Source organism: Eschrichtius robustus, chromosome 14 (genome assembly GCF_028021215.1).
Source record: "Eschrichtius robustus isolate mEscRob2 chromosome 14, mEscRob2.pri, whole genome shotgun sequence".
NCBI lineage: Eukaryota > Metazoa > Chordata > Mammalia > Artiodactyla > Eschrichtiidae > Eschrichtius > Eschrichtius robustus.
In genome coordinates, this window is record NC_090837.1 from 3,750,058 (window position 1) to 3,765,027 (window position 14,970).

Genomic DNA, 14,970 nt, shown 5'->3' on the forward strand with positions numbered 1-14,970 from the left:
TTTTTAAAGCAGCAAATTAGTTACCAGCATTGGAAAACCATTGCATTCAATTTTGTTAGCAGCCTGAAGCCTGAAAGCATTCGAGTTCTCTACCGTGATGTCCTGCTGGTCTCAGAGACCAGACTGGGGAGTCTGGGGGGCGCTGCTGGGAGGGACAGTGGGCTGCAGCTGTCCTTGGAGGTATTGAAAGCCAGCCTCAAAGGTGCCCACACCCCGCAGCAGGCTCCCTCCCCTTCTGTCCTGCTTTCTCCCATCTTTCCCCATCTCACCACCCGTCATAGCTAACTGCCCAAATGTATTTACTTATTTTGCTATTATTCTCTTAATTTTAACTTTTGCACAATGTCCCCACTGGCAGTATGCCAAGTGTGAGCCCTCCACCCGCCAAGAGCCAGGCTGAGCATTCCTTGCTGGGGCAGGCTGCAGGGGTGCCTGCAGACCGCGCCCCTGGAGACTGTTTGGCAGGCTACTTCTTCACGCAAACTACTGGTGAACAACAGGAGCTTCTCTCAATGGAGAATTAAATGGCCAGAAACCATTTCAACATCCCCAGGGCAGAGTGTTGCCAAGGCAACCATGGCATGTGCCCTCGGTGGGGAAATAGGCGCTCAGGTACCTGGCTCCCCACTCTCTCCCTCAGGGGACACTCAGGGCTGCTCCTCCCACCTTGCACCTGACGCTCACCCACCCACCGCTCACACGTGGGAACATGCACGAGGAGCTGGACCCTCACTGGTGACTGCATGTTTTATAACAGCGACCAATGTTCTCTGAGGGCTTGCAGTAAAGCAGGAACCATTCTAAGAGGTAACGTGGATCATTCACTGAATCCTCACCGGGAACATATGACAGGGCTACATTTTTAAAATCACATCCATATTTCAAATGAGGAAACAAAAGACAGAGAGGTGATGTAACTTGCCCGAGGTCACACAGCTGGTGGTCAGTGAGTCAGAACTTAAACACCATCGACCCCAGAGCTCTGCTCTTAACCATGGTGCCCACTGGTTCGGTGCTAATTGAGTTGTTGGCTTTGATTCTTACCCCTTTTCTTCTATGGTGGGAGAATGACTCTGTTTCCTATTGATGGCAAACTGGGCCATGTGACCCGCTGTGGCCAAGAGAATGCAGAGAAAGGTGACGACCAACCTCTCTCCTAGCTCAGGCTGAAGACCTGTCGTGTATTTCTGCCAGCCCTTGTGAACTTTGCCACCAGAGGAACTTAAAGTAGCTGAGACCTCTCAGCCCAGCCCTGGAATTAGGCACCTGGACAGATCATAGCCCGACCTGCAGGGAGGGGGGGTCCACCCCAGCCAGGCCCGCAGACCACCAGACGACCTGCAAACGCATAAGCAAGAGGACATGATCATCGTCTTCAACAACTGAATGTTGGGGTCATTTGTTACACAGCAGAGCTGACCGAGTTATTCTGCTAAGAGCTGGGGTGAAGAGGACGCTGGCTGTACCTCTCAGGAGGGCTCATATTCCCTCTCCTGTCCTCCCCACTCCATTCCCCCTTTATCCTACCTCCTTTCTCTCCTCCTTAGGCAGTGGGGAGGACACGGCAGGGCTGGGAGGAAAGCAGGATTGGGAGAGCCCTGCTCCCAGGTTCAGGAAGGGCCCGCGGTTTCGGGAATTCTCCGAGTCAGGGCTTCTCATCCAGGGGCGGTGACTTCTGCCTGGTCCCAGCTTTGGGCTGGGAGAACGCTTTCCTTTCTCTGTGTCCTGTTCTCCCAAAGAACTTCTGGCTTATCTAGCATCTCACCCACAATTTGCACTCCCCCCGCAGTTGTCAGGAAGTTTTACGTTTGCAGGAGATCTGTTGCCATTTCAGCAGTTCCTTCACTACTAACGTGTCTGACAGCTACTTTTCAGACATCTCTGGAAAAGAAGAAAAGGAAAAAGGGAGGGAAGGCAGGGCTAAGCAGTATTTCTGAGACAATGTCTCTGCTTTCCTCCTCTTTGCTTCTTGTCTCTCACTCACGGGTGGCCAAACAGAAATCTGTTCTGCGATAAATCACACTTTATCCAGCTGACAATGCAAAATGCTGCCAGGACTTGGAGATGCCGAGTGGTTCTCAGCTCAGGACTCTGGTCCACCCGGGAGCTGGTGACGCTCTAGGTCAGACGCGGGGCTCTGGCCCATGAGGGTCAATTGGACAGCAGGACCCTCGCCAGGGTCGTCAGGCCCAGAGGAAAGCGGATTTCCTCGCTGGAGGCTCCACATGTGCGGCCAGGCTTGCATTTGAGTCGTGCCTGACCCCTCACTATACCTCATCTAGCAAACGAGGATTCCTTCTTTCTATAAACACTTCCTGCATTGCTATTTTGCACCAGGCGTTTTTCTGGGCACCGGAGATGCAGAAGTGAGTGATAAGGAGACTTCGTTAAGGAAGTTCCGTTTTGGGGAGCGTGGGGATAGACGGTAACAGGTCAACAATACGGTAAATGTGGGCAATAAATGCCACGAGAAAAATAAAGTAAGGGAACAAGCAGGAGAAGTGATGTCTAGACAGATCCTCCTATCAGGAAGGTGGCGGCTCTGAGATATTTGGGGGGAAGAAATTTCCAGAAAGATGTTCTTATCTTCCTTGTCTAGTATTTATTAAGTGCCTGCTGTGTGCCAGACTCTGTGCTAAGAGGACATAGGTACTGACTCCTTTTGTCTCCACTAAACCATTTTATGGGGGTGGGGGGGGAACTGAGGCACAGAGAGGTTGGCTAACTTGTCCAAGCTCACACAGCCAGTTGGGTTGGACTTGGATCTGAAAGCAGTTCTCTAGCTCCAGAAACGTTCCCTTTAAAAAAAACTTTGCCAATTTAATTGGTGGAAAGTTATTTCAGTTCTTTCATTTCGGAATTAAAAAGAAAGTTCTTGAGGTCTGTGATCAAGCCTTCTTTCTCTCTGTGACCTCTTGCAATTCCCAGATACTAATAGACAAGACTTTTATTAAACTGTCTTTCTTTGCTTCTCTTTTTTAAAAGTTTGTCTCATATAATTATGCTCAATAACTTGTAGGAGATCAGGGCCTCATCTGCATCATCTCAGCACATACTGCTAAAAGGAAAATTAGACGCAACATAATTTTTTGGAAGAAAAAAAATCTTTCTTTGATTTTTTAAAAACACCTTTATTGAGATATCTTTGACATATCAAAGTGTATCTATTTAAGATGCACAACTTGATGTTTTGATATATGTATCCACTGTGAAAAGATCACCACAATCAAGCTAAATAACTTATCCATCTCCTGACATAGTTACCATTGTCTGTGTGTACCTGTTGAGAAGATTTAATTTAAAATCTATTCCTTTCGCAAATTTCAAGTGTCCAGTACAGTAAGCCCTGATCCTTTACTGCTCTCTTATACTATGCAAAGACCCTAACGTAGGAATATTTTGACCTGCTGTAGAAGCAGAAGGAAGGTTGGCAGATACAAGGTCAGAGAAGCCGGCTGGGGTGTGTCGGGCAGGGAGAGAAGAGCATCCCAGATTTGCTCTTACAGGAGAATTACATTGGAAAACCCACAAATACAGGAATTAGCCCAGTGCCTGGCGCACAGCAGGCAGACAGGAAATCTGTGGAGGGCTGGGCAAGTGGAACGTACTAGCCCCCAGAAGTGTGTAGACAAGGGGCTTTGAGTTTTTCCGTCTTGAAGAGGAGAATGGGGTAGAAGCTTCCAGAATGACAGCCTTAAACAGCTCTGGCCCTCCTGTGTGTGCACAGCTCTCTCCAGCAGCTTGTGCCCTGGACCACCCGCTGCACCATCAGCCTGGCTTTCTCCCTAAAGATGTCACTTGAGATCCTAACGTCCTGGGACCCAGGACACAAGGCCTGGAGCTGTCCTACTGAGCGGACTAGGTGCCTCACAGCTTCTCTTTGAAACTCCAGCCTCGCAAGGGCTTTCGCACAGCACGGAAGCCTTATTTCAAAAGCAGCCGCCGCCACCTGAACACTGGAGTGAGGAGGAAAGGGCTTAATTATAGAGGAAACCAGGCAGCAAGGATGGGGATCATCCAGCTACGTGGGTCAATTCGGGAGTTTGGGGAGGGATGTCGCCGGAGCCCCAGGATGAGACCTGCTGGCCACCACCACGCCTGTCTTCCCTCGAGAGCTCAGGGGATCTGATGAAGCTGGAAGGCTAATGAGATCGAGTTTTGGAGTTAAGTCTGTTACGTTGTTACATGTCAGGTCTTTTCTCCTCTTCATTTTCCTTTTCTGATTTGAAATCACACACTAAGGTGTCAATTTGTCAATTTCCTTGTCAATTATCCTAGTGCTTTTTGCTGAGTAATCTGTCATTTTATTTCATTATTTTTTTATTGCAGTAGAGTTGCTTTACGGTGTGGTGTTAGTTTCTGCCGCGCAGCGAACTGACTCGGCCACACGCAAACACACATCCCCTCCCTCTTGGACCTCCCTCCGCCGATCACAGGACCCCTCTCCTCCCGGAGAAAAAAATTTTTTTGCCTGAGACCAAATCCTTGTTCTCAGATGGATTTCAGGTGAGAGGTCAAAGCAGGGCAGAAATGTTCGTATCTGGCAGGAGAAAAAGCTAAGGCAGGAGGAGAACTGTTTTCCGGATCTAAATCCGTCCCAAGGCCAACCAGATATGCGATTCCAGTCTGGACTTCTCTACCCTGTGCTTCGTGGAGCTGGCCAGAAACTTTTCTTCAAATGCAAGAGCCATCCACACCCAGCTGCAGGATCCCTGGGGCTTCAAAACCTCTGTTCTCAGTTAAACAAATCCAGATGGAGCCTCCCTTGGCTCAAGTAAAATCTGACTCATAAATAAACGGTCTTATCTTTTGCAAAAGTCTTTTATCAGAGCACAGTATTCTTGGGAGCTTAAGACAGAGGGTCAGAACAACCTGTTCTTTCTTGGCCAGTCCCAAGCATTCATTTCCGCCTATCAACCTAGGGACGAACGCGTGGCTTAGTTCCTACCAGTTGCAGGCTTTGGGTCTTTGCTTCCCAAAGAACGTCTGTGATGATGGAAATGTCCTACACCTGTGCATCCAATGCCCTACCTGTGCGCTGTCCAACAGGGTAGCCATGAGCCACCTGTGTGGCCTGTCTCACCCTCTCTCTGAGGGTGACAACCGCAAATGTCTCCAGACATTGCCAAATGTCCCCTGGCAGAGATACCATCACCCCAGGGAGAGAACACCTGCTCTAGGTCTACCTGGATAGTAAGAAGAGCTAACCGAATGCATCGTCCTACATGCTTTACTTTTATAACTATGTTAAAACGCGCAACAATCTTACGAGGTTGGTGTGAGTCTTACCCATTTTGCAAATGAATAAACTGAGGCTTGAAGAACTTGTCTGTGGCAGAGTGCAAGCTCTTAGACACGCTGTTTCAACTGCTGGAGGGAATTTTGGCGCTAGAAGGAACTTTCATGGAAGGAACTTCCTTGCTTTACACTGGAGACCCCCAGCCCAGAACTGGGGCACAACTGGGCAGTGTCACTCAGCCTAGCCTGATGCCCGGGACTCCTCTGCTGTCCTTGACTTTCTTTCATTCTTAGAACCAAAGGGCTCTTGAGGATAGAGACCTTTTGGCTTTTCTTCCAGAGCCTGTCTGATAGGAGAAGCAAAAATGAGCAGCTCTCTTCCCTCCTTGGGAAAACATTTGCCCATTTTCCCACTGGGCGAGGGGCTGCTGCACAGTGGGAATGAATCTCATGGGCTCTTTAAACACTTCAGGCTGTTATTAAAGAACTTAGCTCTCTCGAGGACTCAGAGCTGTGGAATCAATAGTAAATTCAGTAGGGAGAAAGCTTTGTGCTGAGGGGAGCCATTGCACAGGGAAAAATGACTGTTGCTTACGTGAGGTTGCTTTCCACGTACTAGAACTCCTTTGGTCAGCAGGGGAAGCAGGGCCCCGCTGGTTGCCCATATAACATTATTTTTAGCTCTGCACCGCAATCCATTAGCTGGAACTGTGCCCTGGAGGTCAGACAGGCTGCACTGGAAATTCAATAAATGAGCTTTCTTTAATGATGCTTTAAATCTCAGCATCCCCGCCCTGTCAGGGGAAGTGCCTAGCCTCTGTGGCCTCAGGAGCTTTGCGGAAAGCACAAGCAGGGCTGCAGTTCAGGGTAGGAGCCACCCAGAAAGTACAGGGTGGGGGTACCCTAGCGTCAGCCTGCTTAGGATGGGGGGCTGGAGAGAGCACTGTGAAAATCAGGGATACACAGTCAATAGCAGGCATTGATAGTCATTATTTTCCCTGCCACCAGCTGGCCCAAACGTCTCCTCCTCGGAGACCATCGTATCCAGAGTCACCCTTTACGCCCAGGCCACGTCCTAGCACAGCACCTGTTGCATTTCCTTGGCGGTCCTCCTCACCACCTGTAATACGCTTATCTGTTATTGTCTGTTCCCTCCATGCCAGGCTCCAGGAGGGCAGGGGACATGTTCTATTTGTTGCCACGTCCCCAATACTGGAATGGTACCTAGAAAAAGGCCAATACATCTTTTTTTTTTTTTGAATTTTATTTATTTATTTATTTTTGGCTGTGTTGGGTCTTCGTTTCTGTGCGAGGGCTTTCTCTAGTTGCGGCGAGCGGGGGCCACTCTTCATCGCGGTGCGCGGGCCTCTCACCGTCGCGGCCTCTCCCGTTGCGGGGCACAGGCTCCAGACGCGCAGGCTCAGTAGGTGTGGCTCACGGGCCTAGCCGCTCCGCGGCATGTGGGATCTTCCCGGACCGGGGCACGAACCCGTGTCCCCTACATTGGCAGGTGGATTCTCAACCACTGCGCCACCAGGGAAGCCCCCAAGGCCAATACATCTTTGTTGAATGCATCATTAGGTGGTTATGGAAAACACTGTATGTTGTCGAATCTAAGACGCCATCACTTCGTGGACCACAAGTGAGAAAACCTCTGCCAACTAATCGGTGCCGTGCCATCCACTGCATGGGCTCATCTGTATTTCAAGGACGTTCAAGTGTGGATGAATGTGTATCGTAAGGACTCTGTGGTGATGGTTACTTGGATGTTGCAAGTGCTTGTCCCTGTTACGTATCTTCCCTCCTCGTGCTGTTCCTGGGCTTCTGTTGGGCACATCACTGCCCTTCTCTGTGCTGTTGCTTTTTCATTCCTTGAACGTCAATCAGCACAGACGCTGATGTTCGCGGGTCTCTCCACTCTCACGTTATTACTCCTATTGACCTAAACACCGACCACGCTGCAGACCAGACCCCTCTTCACTTGCGGTTCCTTCGCACCCCACACTGATGTAGCTTCATTTCCCAAATGCCCACCAGTCAGGGATATTCATGAAGCATCGCAAGGTGAAAGGAGGGAAAAGGCAGAAATGTGTACCTCATCTCTGCAAAACAAACCAGGACAGAAAAACCCTTCTGTGTGTGTGTTTATATATAAACACACACACAGACACTCTTGATGTGTCTGTGTTTATGATCACATGAGCACGGAGAAAAGCGTAGAAGCAGATCAGGTAGGTAACTAACACTGATTACCTGAGGGCTGGAAAGGTGTGCTGTAGTGTGTGTGTGTGTGTGTGTGTGTGTGTGTGTATGTATCTATAGATCTGCCAGTTTAATTAAAAATTTTTTTCCCTTTATTTTTAATTGAAGTATAGTTGATTTACAATGTTGTGTTAGTTTCAGGTATACAGCAAAGTGATTCAATTATACATGTATATACAAATCTCTTATTTTTCAGATTAATTTCCATTATAGGTTACTACACAATATTGAATATAGTTCCCTGTGCTATACAATAGGTACTTGTTTATCTATTTTATATATAGTAGTGTGTAACTGTTAATCCCGAACTCCTAATTTATCCCTCCCCCCTTCCCCTTCGGTAACTTTAAGTTTGTCTTCTATGTCTGTGAGTCTATTTCTGTTCTGTAAATAAGTTCATTTGATCTGCCAACTTTAAAAGTCCATGGTTAAAAAAAAACAGTTTGTATGATATGATCCCATGCTCATAAAATTACATCTCTCTACATGGTTATCCATAAAGTGTCAAAAGAGGTTATGTACAAAATGATCGCCAAACTTCTTTAGTAAGAGACTACATACTGTATGATTCCATTTATATGAAATGCCCCAAAAAAGGCAAACCCATAAAGATGGAAAGTAGATTAGTGTTTGCCCAGGGCTAGGGGTGGGAATGGAGATGAACAGTAAATGGGGTGACAAAAGTATTCCAAAACTGGGTCATGGTGATGGTTACCCAACTCAGTAAATTTCCTAAAACGTCGCTGAATCATACACTGGAAATAAGCTGCATCCAGTTCTAATTTTTAAATAACCCTGTGCTCACCACACACAATACACCTGTAGACGGCCAGTCTGTAACCCCTGGCTTACCTAATAGGGTCATCAAGGGGATTACCTGACTCAGAGTTAAGTCCATTCCATGTGTTGGCTTCTAGGTTAAGTCCTTTACTTGATAAATGAAACTCATGCATCCTCACAATGACCTTTTGGAATTAGGTATGTGATTGTCCCCACATTACTCAGGAGGACACCCAGGACGAGAGGGAATATATGAATTGCCCAAGGCTGCATAGCTTGGAAATGGCAAAGCCAAGAAGAACTTGCTGGAAGAAACTGCCCACGATCCTCTTGTGTTTCTCGACATCTTACAAACAGAGACTCGACTGTCTTTGTCCGAATGGTCTTTTCAAGGATGTTTATATAGTGAGAAGCCTCAGGAGAGAGAGACAGAGAGTTCCCTTCTGGAGCAAAAGGCAGGCAAGCTCATGGCTCAGTAGAGCAGAGATACTGTCTCTGTCTGGGAGAAGGCGAGGCAGGCTTTCTGCCTATCTTAGCTCAGGCTGCGATAGCAAAATACCACAGGCTGGGGCCTAAACAACAGACATTTATTTCTCAGAGTTCTGGAGGTGGCGAAGTCCAGGATCAACGTCGAGTTTTGCTAAAAGCCCTCTTCCTGGCTTTCAGACAGCCGCCTTCTTGCGGTGTCCTTACATGGCGGAGAGAGGGCAGGCTCTAGTCTCTTCGTCTTTTGAGAGCACTAATCCCATCATCCTCAGGATCTCATCTAACCCAAATCACCTCCCAAAGCCCTGCCCCTAGTGCCATCACATGGGGGATTGAAGCTTCAACACGTGAACTGTGGGAACACACAAACATTCAGTCCCTAACACTGCCCGTTAAAAAAGACTCGGGTTCCTGAAGCCCAGGGTCCCTCTTCTGGAACAGAGCCCACAGCACATGCAGTGTGGCAAAACCCTGGGGAGACTGGAGCTTAGATGCAGGACGATGCAGATGCACTGGCTGCCCTTTAGCCCTCTGACTCTGATCCAGGAGTCTCGTGTCTTCTGCCAGCAAACTGTGACAGGTTGATTTGTCAACCTGCACGTAGGGTGGAATCTCAGAGCCTTCAGAGGACTTTCCAGAGCTCAGGTCTGTCTAAATCCCAAACCTTATGAGCCTGTTGGAGGGTAGGCACGTATTAGGGGCCAATTCCCTCCCCCTTTCTTCTCACCATGGCACCCTAAGCTGTACCAAACTAGCTCTTCAAGTATCATTCACCTTGTCAGACTGCAAACCACAGGCTGTGTCTGGGTCCCGGGGAACGGGGTTCCCATGTGCCTGCTCAGACATCCTTCCTTGGCTTCTGCTGACTCGAGACTTCCCCTTGCTTTGTCAGCAGCCAGGGGTATCGACTCAGAATTCATTTCAGGGGGCGGTTTTTAGCTTGAATACATTCACTTCCCTAAAGATACTAATTACATGTCAAACCTATTTAAGAGCAGCTCAGGGCAGTTATGTGTACAACTGCAGTGAAATTTGTTTCTGGGTTTTTGTAGGCTGAAAGATGGACCTCTTTTTCTAGATGGACCTCTTTTTCTAGAGTCATCAGCGCCTGAGGTGTCCTTTCAAAGGGTCACACTTATCAAGGGTCCTGGCCCTTCGGGGGATTGCAGATCAGTAATAAATGCAAATGATCAGCAAGGACCTGGTATGTGACCACGGCTGGTCCAAACCAAGTGCCTCTTCCCCTTCCCCTCCTACCAAAGTTACTTTTCAGCCACAGGAAAGAGATCCCAGCCAGAAGCAGAGCAGAGATCCCTCAGAGCAGTGGTTCTCCATGGGGGTGATTTTGTCTACCAGGGGACATTTAGTAGTGTCTGGAGACATGTTTGTTTGTCACAACTTGGAGTGCTATGGGCATCTATTGGGAAGAACCCAAAGATGCTTCCAAACATCCTACAATGTGTGGGACAGTCCCCATAACAAAGAATTAGCTGGCGCAAAATATTAAGCGTGGTAAGGTCGCAAAATCCTGCCTCCGAGCTTAGAACTTTGCTGTCCAATGCAGCACCCACGAGCCACACGTGGCTCTGGACCACTTGAAATGGGGCCGTGATGGAGGTGTGTTCTAACACACACTGATTGGAAAGACTTAGTGCCAAAAAATATGAAATGTCCTATTAATCATTTTTACATTGACTTCGTGTTGAAATAAGCTTTTAAATATAATGGGTTAAACATATGCCGTTAAAAAGTCAGATTCACTTGTTTTGCTTTTTACTTTTTCTGAATGCGACTCGAGAGGATTGAAGTTACCTGCGTGGCTCACATTGTACTTCTATTGGACAGTGTTGTTTAGAACTTCTTTCACCCCCTCTCCTCCCACAGGCTTTTTGGGTCTTCTGTAAAGCACTCTGGGCTCAGGGCTACCATCTGCCCATAAATCACTTTTGGTTTAGTTACAAAAAATAGTCCCTTCTTTGAGATGACACTCCCAACAGCCAAAAAATGACGGTCATAGGATATTGTCGGGACGCTTTACTGCGACCTACTGGAAGGTCGGTGTAACAATTTAGACCGTGTGAACATGGCACCAAGTGCAGTGGACAATCTTGGCGGTGCTGGTTGCCAGGTGTCCGTGCTGGGGGTGGGGTTTGCAGAGAAGGATTTTTTCCACCCCAATCCTCCCCTTCAACAGTCTGTAAGGTTCTCTTCCACGCACACGTGTTGTTTTTAACCCCAGAGAGAAGACTCTGATTGTTATCTGTCAGACTTGATTTGGGGGGCGGGGACGGGGAAACATTATCTGGATGCTTTGTTTTGGATGTTTATGTTTTTTTCTGGATATGTTCCTATTGATTTCAAAAAATATAGAGAAAGACCAAACGGTTAATTTCTGGCTTGGGAAAACCCTCACTGTCTTACTCTTTGAGCAAGTATTGTGGGTACACGATCATGGTACATGTTGGTGGGAAAGACCAAAAATTAGGGTTCCTCCCTCAAGACACTTAGTCTCCAGAGCAGGGATTCTCTAGGCCAGCTTTTTCTTGGAAGGGCAAAATGGTAAGTATTTTAGACTTGCAGGCCATATGGTCTCTGTGGAAACTACTCAAAAGCAGCCACAGACAATATGGAAATAAATTTGAAAGAACGAAATTTTGCCATTTGCAGCAACATGGATGGAGGGCATGATGCTAAGTGAAGTAAGTCAGACAGAGACAAATACTGTGTGATACCACTCATACGTGGAATCTAACAAATACAACAAACTAGTGAATATGACGAAAAAGAAGCAGACGCACAGATATAGAGAACAAACTAGTGGTTACCAGTGGGGAGAGGGAAGGGGGGCAGGGGCAGTATAGGGGTAGAGGGAGAAAAACCGGATTATTAGGGGACTATATGAAATCATGTGGGCTTCCCTGGTGGTGCAGTGGTTAAGAATCGCCTGCCAATTCAGGGGACATGGGTTCGAGCCCTGGTCTGGGAAGATCCCACATGCCGCAGAGCAACTAAGCCCGCAAACCACAACTACTGAGCCTGCGTGCCACAACTACTGAAGCCCGCGTGCCTAGAGCCCATGCTCCGCAGCAAGAGAAGCCACCGCAATGGGAAGCCCACGCACCGCGACGAAGAGTAGCCCCTGCTCACCGCTACTAGAGAAAGCCCGCGGGCAGCAACGAAGACCCAACACAGCCAAAGATAAAATAAATAAATTTATTAAAAAAAGAAAAAAAGAAGAAATCATGTGTGAAACTTTTGAAAACTGTAAATAAAGCATTATAGAATTTAAAGAATCATTCAATAAAATTTAAAAAAAAGAAATAGATTTGAGTGATCATATTCCAATAAAACTTTATTTATAAAGCAGGTGGTGGGCTGAATTTGGCCCAAAGTTCATAATTTTCCCTATAGAGCAGTCACGGCTGCCCCATGGGCCAGACCCATGCTGCCGATGTATTTTATATTTTATTTTTTGCCCATCGTAGTTCTTTTTTTTTTAAAATTACCTTTGGTTGCCAACTTTGAAAAACAAGGTGACTTTTACCAAATTCGCAGCTTGTCTTGAAGACGTAGCAATCCCAAATTCACATTTATACACGCCACAACTGACAGGAGTTGACTACTGCTACCCTTCTAGAAATGGGTTTGTCTGAGTTACCACTTCATTCACTTAAGTTACCTGCTTGGTTACTGTAGGTATTGGGGGTTTGACCCATAGTGCATAGCTCTCTTGATGACAGCTAGGTTGGCATGATGTCAAATTAAGAGATGGAAATGGGAAAGTTTAGTAAAGCCACCAGAAGCGTTGTGTACATAAACCAACCAGCTGAACCCCTTATTTCACCAGGCTAAACTCTCTTAGTGAATGGGAGGCCCCCATGAAGTTTCCACCAGTTCAATCCAGACGGCTAATGGAATCACTTACTTTGCACTTTTTTTGGCCATGCCTCTCGGCTTGTGGGATCTTAGTTCCCCGACCAGAGATCGAACCCACGCCCTCGGCAGTGAAAGCGCCGAGTCCTAACCACTGGACCGCCAGGGAAATCCCTGGAATCACTTACTTTGATGACTTCCTCATCTGTGGACTTGCATTCCACCGACTCCGAGATATCCGTCACGGCACTGGTCTCCTCCACGGAGACCACCCTGATGGGCATGGCAACTGTCTTTCCCGTGAGGATGGCGGTGTTCAGAATCTCAGTGTCCTGCCGGAAGAACCAGACATAGCTGGGTCAAGGGAGCTATTCAGTTCTCTCCGACCCTAGGGGAAGCCCTCCAAGGTGTGTGCCAGGCTGTCTCTGTTTAGACAAGACATGCAGCACCTACCTTAGGGACCTGGGCAAAGGAGTCATTTTTGAACAATTTCCCAAGAGCGTTTCACAATTTACTTTTAGTTTATTTGTGATCGTCTTCCTAGTTTTCAACAACAACAATCCAAAAATATGTATTCTTTTTCTTTATTGCAGAGTTACACATCAGTTAGGTTTGTGTTGTAAGCAATAGAAATTGACTGGCTAGTTTGAGCAGGAAGGCACTCTGGTAGCTTGAATAACCAAGATGCCCACGTTCTAATCTCTGGAACCTGTGCATCTGTTGCCTTACACGGTAAAAGGGACTTCGCAGTTGTGATTAAGCTAAGGATCTTGAGATGAGAAGATTACCCTGGGTTACCTGGGGTGGACCCAACGTAACCATAAGAGTTCTTTGAAGAGGTAGCCATGGGGGTCAAATGAAGAGAAGAAGATGCGGAGCTGGAAGCAGAGTGATGTGACCATGACCCGGGAGATGTGGGCGGCTTCTAGAAGCTGGAAAAAGAAGAGATTTCTCCCTAAAGCCTCCAGAAGGAAGACACATTAATTTTAGCCCCAGAAGACTCATTTCTGACTTCCAACTTCCAGAACTGTAATGTACTAAATTTGTGTTCATCTGTTAGAGCAGTAACAGGAAACGAATTCAGGTTCTTAGTGGATAGATCCTGGGCTACTCCTGTGATCAAAGGAAAAGCTAAGAAGCCTTTGGAAAGGCAGGACCAAGAAGAGCTTCCAGGATGTTGAAAAGAGGAAAGGATGGGCAAGTCTCTCTAGAGTGAAGTGGAGTGAATCGCTTCAACCATTTCTATCCTTGAGTGACTCTGCTTATGATTTAAATTTTCTGGAGGGAGAGTCTGATTGGTCTCATCATGGTGCCCATCCGTTATCCAGGGAAGGATGGGGCCACTTTGACTGACATGCCTACCAAGACTGATTCCAACTGGAAAAGGGCAGTCTTAAAAAGAAATCACAACTGTGTTATCAGAAGAAGATAGAAGGTATAGATTCCCATCAGGCAAACAAGAGCAAAAAGATACTCATTACAAAACCAATCAAAGAGTTAGGTTATTTTTACCCCCAAATGCCTGTGATCACTACTACACCTTGGCAATGGGCTTCACTGTCTTGTGTAGCCAACCAAACTGTCTTCCTCTGTTGACCCACTGTGGCCCATTCCATCAGAGGTCTGGGGACATTGGTTTACCCTGTTCATACTGACTTCGTGCAAAATGATAAGCATCACACCTCTCATGTGTGTTATGATTTGCAGAGTGATGAAGAAAATGCCTTCTCTTTTGAATTTGTAGGCACTCCCTGCTTGCACTTTCGTAATCCTTTTCTTTACGGTCAAATGAAGATGAAAAAGGGTCTGTGGCTTTGGGACATCTATTGGCACCTTTAACCACTGGGCCAACTTCTCCCCAAGTCCCTCTCCAGAACTGCTGCTCAACTTTGAAGCCAGAGATGCAAGGAAAGAGATTTTCCCAGTTCTTCCTCCAGGGAAGCAACTGACACAGAAACAACCTTTTGCATTAACCAAGAGCACAGCTGAAAGAGTCATCCGTTATAAGGAGAGTGCAAGCCTCTCTCCGATGCTGGTGCCCATCAGCCAGCAGTTCAATAACCCTCTGCCATGTCTTCTCTTGGGTCCACAGGCTTCCTGGAGCTGGAGCTGCCATCTGGGCAGTGTCCACATTGGCTATTACAGATGCTAAGAATACTGCAGAAATCCCCCAAGTCCATTTTCAGGTTCATTACAGGTAATGCGTTCGGAGTTCAGTCTTAACATTTTCTTTCTGAGAATGGTCTTTGGCTAACGGCTTCATTAAAGCAGCAAATGCCCTCGTGTACTAATTGTGATTAGCTTTCTAATGGTCATTGCAGTTTCTCTCTC

The 14,970-nt window shown here is 47.1% G+C and overlaps 1 protein-coding gene across 1 annotated transcript in view; it reads right to left on the reverse strand.

The window, feature by feature from the left end:
• The window catches only part of LOC137776729 (transmembrane protein 132C-like), a 377,811-nt gene that overhangs the window by 19,075 nt on the left and 343,766 nt on the right, over positions 1–14,970 (reverse strand). The window contains exon 5 of the mRNA XM_068563403.1: positions 12,828–12,971. Coding sequence (XP_068419504.1) covers positions 12,828–12,971 — 144 coding nt within the window. The remainder of the gene's footprint in view (positions 1–12,827; positions 12,972–14,970) is intronic.